An 8,145-nucleotide genomic window follows, 5' to 3' on the forward strand; every position below is an offset into this window, starting at 1 on the left:
ACTCTACCACTTGAGCCACAGCGCCACTTCCGGCTTTTTTCTTTTTGCTTATGTGGTGCTGAGGAATCGAACCCAGGGCCTCAAGCATGCAAGGCAAGCACTCTACCACTGAGCCACCTTCCCAGACTTCGTCTGTTTCCCTAAATACATCTGCAAAAAGACCTATCACCTACAAAATCTGTACCTACTGATTTCCTACACAAAAAATAAATAATAAATAATTTCAAGAACACTACCTTCTCTAGAATTAGAAATCCAACTAAAATTACCAGTCATAAATAATTTTCAAGAGACAGCTCTAAGCCGGGGGTGGCGGGTTCCGCTGGTGCTCCAACGCTGTCAGGCCTACGGAGCTGGGCCTGAGAACAGTGGGCCAGCACCGGGACTCCTTCCTGTACTTCACCTACAGTAGCAATCTGCTATAAGAGAGGATCCACCTCCGAAACCCCTTGGCAGCGTGGCCTACCTGCAGGATTTTAAGACTGACTTTGGCAATTTCCAAGGCAAAACAAGAGAAAGGTGGCATATAAGTATAGCTACAGTTTCTCAAAGTCCTGGCGATGAAGTGTGGGAAGGGGTATGGAAAATTAACGAAAGCAATTTAAATTCCCTGGATGAGCAAGAAGGGGTTAATATGTTGTAAATTAAAGTTTCTAGTCAAGAAGAGAGTGCCCCCCACCTCAACACAGTAAAAAGGTTATTTGCTTGGGTGTAAAGGAAAATGGTTTACCTCTGGACTATCAAGAGAAGTTAAAAGCAATAGAACCAAATGACTATAATGGAAAGGTCTCAGAAAAAAAAGAAGACAACATCAAAAAAAGGCAAAACCAAACTCTGTAGAACATAACAGAATACAACTGGACGTAATCTATGTACTATTAGTATTTTTAACATTTGGAGAACAGGCTCTGGAACATCTCCAAGTTTAATCTGCTGATGATCAACAGTGCTGGGAAGGGTGTCTCACTTGGGTGATTCCTTGTTTTCTGACAACCTGGGTCTTGAATCAAACAATTACAAAGAGGTCTGTGAGTTCCTGGATTGCATGGGTGCTCAGTGTGGGATCTCCTGAGGACAGCTAGAACAACTCTCTTAAGTGGATCGTGTGTTCCTGCTTTGTGAAGAAAGGGTAGACTGCAGCCCACTGGATGACAGTGCCGGTAAACTGCTTTGCTGTATCTGAGCATTTCTTTAAATGATCAACTTCATTAGAGTAAGGAAACTGAGAGACAGTTGATTTTTTTAAAAAGTTTAAAAATTGAAAATGGCTTACTGTTCTTAAAGAAATAAATTTTTTAATTAATTTTCAAGAGACAAAAAAAATCCCCATATTTTTAAAAATATCAAATAGCTGATTAAACTGCATAATAAAAGGTCATCTTTACCAAACAAAACTCAAGGTCTCTCACTTCATTAAACAGCCAAAGTAAACATATTTGCCCAGGCCAACAAGTATGTGGGTTTTACCAGCCAAGAACATTTTACTAGTTAATAGTTAGCTATTATGATATTTATAAACAGTATTTTCCTCTTCCCAAAATTTCAAAAATTAATGCAGTTTTAAAAATAAGTCCCAGCAGGGTGCCAGTGGCTCATGCCTGTAATCCTAGCTATTCAGGGGGCTGAGATCTGAGGACTGGGGTTCAAAGCCAGCGCATGCAGGAAAGGCCATGAGACCTTTATCTCCAATAAACCACTCAGAAAACTGAAGTGGCGCTTTGGCTCAAGGGGTAACTCAGAGGCCACAAATATCTTTCATTATTGCTTTGTATAAATTTTCTGGGACTTATTTTTAAAACTGCATTAATTTCTGAAGTTTTGGGAAGAGAAAAATACTGTTTATAAATATCATCATAGCTAACTATTGACTAGTAAAATGTTCTTGCTTAGTAAAACCCAAATACTTGTTGGACCAGGCAAATATGTTTACTTTGGCTGTTTAATGAAGTGAGAGACCTTGAGTTTTGTTTGGTAAAGGTGACCTTTTATTATGCAGTTTAACCAGCTATTTGATATTTAAAAAACAGGTATTAGGGGGCTGGGAAGGTGGCTCAGTGGTAGAGTACTTGCCTTGTATGCATGAGGCCCTGGGTTCAATTCCTCAGCACCATATAAGCAGAAAAAGCTAGAAGTGGCGCTGTGGCTCAAGCAGTAGAGCGCTAGCCTGAAGCTGAAGAGCTGAGGGACAGTGCCCACGCCCAGAGTTCAAGCCCCATGACTGACAAAAAAAAAGAAAGAAATGTATAAAAAGCTGGGCACCAGTGGCTCACACCTGTAATCCTTGGTACTCAGGAGGCTGAGATCTGAGGATCACAGTTCAAAGCCAGCTTGGGCAGGAAACCCCGTTGAGACTCTTAACTCCAATAAACCACTAGAAAACTGGAAGTAGTGCTGTAGCTCAAGCAGTAGCGTACTCGCCTTGAGCTGAAGAGCTAAGGGATAGCACCCAAGCCCAGAGTTCAAGCCCCACTACCCACAAAAAAAAAAAAAAAAACAGGTATTAGTCATCCCTATTTTATACAGGACGAAATTAAGACATAGAAATAATTTCTTCCTTATATTTCAGTGCTAAGGAACAAACAGAATACTATGTAATACTGAACATCACAGTAGATGGGTATATTGTACCTCAAGATTTTTAGTTAAAGAAAGGGGAACAATCCATGTTCATCCTAGGCAGAATGACCCAAACACGACCTAATTGTCACAAAAAGTCCAGATGAAATGCTGAACACTTCAGAAAATGACATGCAAAGACTCTTCTACTGAAAAAAGAAGTCGAGTATTGAAGAAAATGCGTGATCAGAGCTCATACTGTCTGACCCTTTGTGTACTTAAAATTACAGGATAGAGCAGCCTTGATCCACAGGTGAAGGCCAGGACTGGCTACACCCATTGGCATGTCCAGGGTATCATAAAAAGCTTGGTCACACCACCTTCAGTTATGTAATTAAGCTTGTTACCATACTGTTTTCCTGTACCCCCTCACATATTCAAATTTTCACAACGCAGTAAGGTCCAAACTGGGCCACCTCTGAAATGAAGAGTTCATTGGGACAACGTGCCACAGAACATATTTAGCAATAGAACAAAAAGGCCAGAAGTGTCGATCTGCAGCTGGCATGACAAAACAACACATGTCCCAAGCATTTTTTTCTTCAATCAGTCTGACAACTTCATCCATAAATGTCTCATACTGTCTGTGAAGTTCATCTCTGAACTTTGTTCAATTTTAAAGAGTTAAAGCTCCAGCACTGCCACAAAAAAAAAAAAGGTAATTCTAAACTAACTCACCAATTATTTTTTGGACTGCCAAAAAAAAAGGTCTAATTTTTTTTTTCTGGTCAGTCATTCGGCTTGAACTCAGAGATTGGATGTTGTCCCTAAACTTTTCTGCTCAAGGCTAGCATTCTATCACTTTGAACCACAGCACCACTTCTGGTTTTCTGGTGGTTAATTTCCCACCCAAGCTGGCTTTGAACTGTGATCTTCAGATCTCAGCCTCCTCAGTAGCTAGGACTAAGCATGAGCCACCAACACCCAGACTCACTACTATTTTAAAATAAGATTCAAGGTAATGCTTCCATATACATGATTCAATACAGAACACTTAAATTCTTCCTCTAGAGCTGAAAATGCAGCTCAGTGGTACAGCACCTGTCTACTGTCCATGAGGCCCTGAGTTCTAACAAAAAAGAAAATAAATTGACCCATCAGCCCTCAGAAAATGCCAAAAATGATAATTACAACTTTCCCCTGAAAAATATAATCCAATAAAACAAAAAGGCAGCAGAAGTTCAATTCGAAGGAAAGGAGATAAACAGATACAAATGAAAAGCTTAAAGCACACAGAAATTCTCAAAAGAACTGAACATAGTACCCTTACCTGTTTCTGAAACATATGTAACCGGGTCCTGACGTAAAATTTTACTGGGTTTAGAAGACAATGGCAATTTTTCTGATTGCTTTTTGGCATTTTTTACCTGCACTGTCTCTTCTGATTCTGAATCTATGAAAGAAAAATAAAACTTTGAAAAGTAGTAAAACAGGATTTTTTAAAGTAGTTACTGTGAACCACTTCCTAAAGGACCTCAGGCACTTATGCTTGCCTTTTTTATTTATTTTTCAAATAGGTTCTCGAATTTTTGCCATAAGCCATCTTTTGAAGGCAATCTTCCTTACTAGGACCTCATATGTTGCTGGGATGACAGACACACACTACCACACCAAGTATTATCCGTTGAGAAGGGGCCTCTATAACTTTTTTTTCCTGGGCTACCCTCTTCTCATAACACCTATTAACATCACAGAGAGCTGAATGTCTCTGAGCATTAGTTTGTAAATTTTTTTTTTTTTGGTCTGGTTGTGAGACCTGAACTCTGGGCCTGGGCGCTGTCCCTCAGCTCTTCAGCTCAAGGCTAGCGCTCTACCACTTGAGCCACAGCGCCATTTCCGGCTTTTTTCTTTTTGCTTATGTGGTGCTGAGGAATCGAACCCAGGGCCTCGTGCATGCAAGGCAAGCGCTCTACCACTGAACCACCTTCCCAGCCCTAGTTTGTAAATTTCTACTCTAAGGAATATCAAACAATTTTACAACATTAAAGGGCCTTGAAAGAAATATTACCTGAATCATAGATGATCCTCTTTTTCCTGTTAGTTTGTTTCTGTTTGGAGGCATCTTCTTTACAAGAGCTATTTACCTATAAACATTATAGCATTATTAGAACAAAAACAAGCCAATATATCTGTATTTGTATATCTATATCTATATAAATATATAGATATCTTTATTTTCCCCTCATTAAACTTGGGTTTGGTTCTTAAATGGGTAATTTTGACACCTTGATGACATCTATGTTCAGAAACATTCCTGTTTATCACTACTGAAGGGGAGGCAGGATTACTGGCATCAGATGAGTATAAACAAGTGATGCTACCAAACCGCAAACAACACATAGTACAGTCTTTCACAGCAAGAACTCATCTAGCACAAAATGGTCAGGTACTCTTACTGAGTTAAAGAATAAGCCAGACAATAACTGTATCAGGAAGGGGAAGTTACACAAAAAAAATTTTCTCCTCTTCTGTAAAACACACATCACAATCCTGTAAAACACACAGGCACTGGTGGCTCACGCCTGTAATAAACCTAGCTATTCAGGAGGCTGAGATCTGAGAATCTCCATTCAAAGCCAGCCCGGAAAGTCCATGAGACTATTTTTTTTTTTTTTGGGTCCGGTTGTGGGGCCTGAACTCTGGGCCTGGGTGCTGTCCCTCAGCTATTCAGCTCAAGGCTAGCACTCTACCACTTGAGCCACAGCGCCACTTTCGGCCTATTTCTTTTTGCTTATGTGGTGCTGGGAATCGAACCCAGGGCCTCAGGCATGCAAGGCAAGCGCTCTACCACTGAGCCACCTTTCCAGCCCAGTCCATGAGACTATTATCTCCAATTAAAAACCAGAAAACTTCAAGTGGTGCTGTGACTCAAGTGGCAGAGTGCTAGCCTTGAGCTGAAGAGCTGAGGGACAGCACCCAGAAGCAAAGTTCAAGCCCCATGACCGCCAAAAATCAATAAATAAATAAAATCACAATTATAACCGAGAGCTAGTGGCTTACACCTATGATCCTAGCTACTCAGAAAGCTGAGATTTCAGGATCATGGTTCAAAGACACCCTAGACAGGAAAGTCCATGAGATACTTATCTCCAACTATATACGTATCAATTACCCTGAATTGAGCCCAGGTACAGTGGTTCACACCTGCAATCCTAGCTACTCAAGAAGCTGATCTGAGGAATACATTTTAAAGCCAGCTCAAGCAGGAAAAGTCCATGAGACTCTCATCCCCAATTAACCACCAAAAAGCAGTAAGAAGAGCTGTGGCTCAAGCAGCTGAGCAACAGCTTTGAATGAAAAAGTGAAGGTCAGCACCCAGACCATGATTTCAAGCACCAGTAATACTGGGAAGCTGAGTTAAAAAAGGAAAGTGAGGGGCTGGGAAAGTGGCTCAGTGGTAGAGCGCTTGCCTTGCATGCGTGAGGCCCTGGGTTCAATTCCCCAGCACCACATAAGCAAAAAGAAAAAAAGCCTAAGTGGCGCTGTGGCTCAAGTGGTAGTGGTATCCTTGAGCTGAAAAGCTGAGGGACAGTGCCCATGCCCAGAGTTCAGGCCCCACAACCGGACCCCAAACAAAAAAGGAAAGTGAGGTGCTGGTGGCTCACGCCTGTAATCCTAGCTACTCAGGAGGCTAAGATTTGAGGATCACAGTTCAAAGCCAACTCAGACAGGAAAGTCCATGAGATTCTTACCACCAATTAACCACTAGAAAAACAGAAGTGGCCCTGTGGCTCAAAATGCTAGTGTGTTAGCCTTGAGCAAAAAAGCTCAGGGACATCACCAACGCCCTGAGTTCAAGCCTCACAACCGACAAAAAAAAAAAAGTGACTGCAGGATAAATATAGTTGAAGTAAACTGTTTGCATCTATGAAAACAGCACAAATGAAACCTGTTGAAATTGTTTTGGGAAGGGAGAATGATTAGAACATATATGTGTGAATGTCACAATAAAATCCTCCCCTGTACAAATACCGTATGCCAATTTTTAAAAACTGACCTTGATTTCCTTTATTCCTTTCTTTGATTTTAAAGTTTCTTCAGCAGACTTGGTTTTCTCATTCTTCTTTACAGTTTCGTTTACAGCTTTTTTCCCACTTGGTATAACTCCAAAGAATTTCCGAATATCCTAGAAACAAAAAAGAAGATTCCTAAGTCAACATTAACCGAATAAAATTCAAATTTCAATTATAAGCAGGACCACTTTATTCTCATAGCTCTGAGCTCAGTCATCTCTTCATACTTAGCAAGCACACAGCAGTACTCTTTTCATGAAAACGCTAGGTGATAAAAACGCTATGTGATAAAATACCTTGAGTTCAAAAGAATTTTCCTTGCCAAAGGTGGAGGGCTCACTCCTATAATCCTAGCTACCCAGGAGGCTGAGATCTGAGGAATGCGACTCAAAGCCAGCCCAGGTGGGCTGGAAAGGTTGCTCAGTGATAGGAGTGCTTGCCTAGCATGCATGGGGCCCTGGGTCCCATTCCTCAGCACCACATAAGTAGAAAAGGCCAGAAGTGGTGCTGTGGCTCAAGTGGTACAGGGTTAGCCTTGAGCTGAAGAGCTAAGGGACAGCGCCCAGGCCCAGAGTTCAAGCCCCACAACCAACAAAACGAAAAGGAAAAAAAAAAAGAGAAAAGAAAAGAAAGAAAAAAGCTGGAAGTAGAGCTGTGGCTCAAGTGAATAAGTTAATAAAGGAAGTCATAGTTTTTCCTCATAAGAAAAAGAATTGAATTTGAGGCTGGCAATACTTTGTTGCCTCTGGAGGAAATGAAAGTTTCACATTAGTGTCACCATCTGAAATGACAGTGAATCTCAGTGGTAACTGATCAAACACACAAACATACACACAAAGCAGAGAAGCAGTGTAAGTCAGAGGGCACAGGCATGGGAAGATCAACTCCAAGTGGCTTTCAGCAGATAGGTTGTGGTTTCCAACTTGTCTTTGGACCACAAATGCTGAAAAGTCCAAGAAAAAAAATAGGAAAAAAGAAACGGGCACTGGTCAGTGACTCATGCCTGTAATCCCACTGAGGAGGCTGAGATCTGAGGATCACGGTTCAAAGCCAGCCCCTGCTGGAAAGTCTGTGAGACTCTTATCTCCAATAAACCACCAGAAAACCGGAAGTGACGCTGTGGTTCAAGTGGTAGAGCACTTGCCTTGAGCTGAAGAGCTAAGGAACAGCACCCAGGCCCAGAGTTCAAGCCCCACAACTGACAAAAAAAGAGAAAAAATATAACTCAAGAGAATTGAAACTAAAAACCATTGGCAATACTGAGCAAGCATTCCAATTTCTGTCTAGAAAAATCTCACCTCCTAGGTGCCAGTTTACAGGCATGTGCCTCTATGCCCATCTCTTTCCATTCACATTCCCTTTCTTTTTCTTTACTCCTCCAAATGCCCAATACTAAGCCAGATTGTTTCCTTAAAAATTACATGATCCGGGCTGGGAAGGTGGCTCAGTGGTAGAGCGCTTGCCTTGCATGCCTGAGGCCCTGGGTTCGATTCCTCAGCACCACATAAGCAAAAAG

At 41.4% G+C, this 8,145-nt stretch overlaps 1 protein-coding gene and 1 pseudogene across 2 annotated transcripts in view; one reads left to right on the forward strand and one right to left on the reverse strand.

Moving 5' to 3' along the window:
• The window catches only part of LOC105980137, a 3,375-nt pseudogene extending 2,500 nt beyond the window's left edge, over positions 1-875 (forward strand).
• Rfc1 (replication factor C (activator 1) 1, 145kDa) overlaps positions 1-8,145 on the reverse strand; it is a 65,489-nt gene that overhangs the window by 47,707 nt on the left and 9,637 nt on the right. For both annotated transcript variants that reach the window (XM_013009047.1, XM_013009046.1), the window contains exons 2-4: positions 6,614-6,742; positions 4,625-4,700; positions 3,887-4,009 (exon numbers count right to left, since the gene is read on the reverse strand). In XM_013009047.1, coding sequence (XP_012864501.1) covers positions 3,887-4,009; positions 4,625-4,700; positions 6,614-6,742 — 328 coding nt within the window. The remainder of the gene's footprint in view (positions 1-3,886; positions 4,010-4,624; positions 4,701-6,613; positions 6,743-8,145) is intronic.

This window comes from Dipodomys ordii, unplaced genomic scaffold, assembly GCF_000151885.1.
Source record: "Dipodomys ordii isolate 6190 unplaced genomic scaffold, Dord_2.0 Scaffold8, whole genome shotgun sequence".
NCBI lineage: Eukaryota > Metazoa > Chordata > Mammalia > Rodentia > Heteromyidae > Dipodomys > Dipodomys ordii.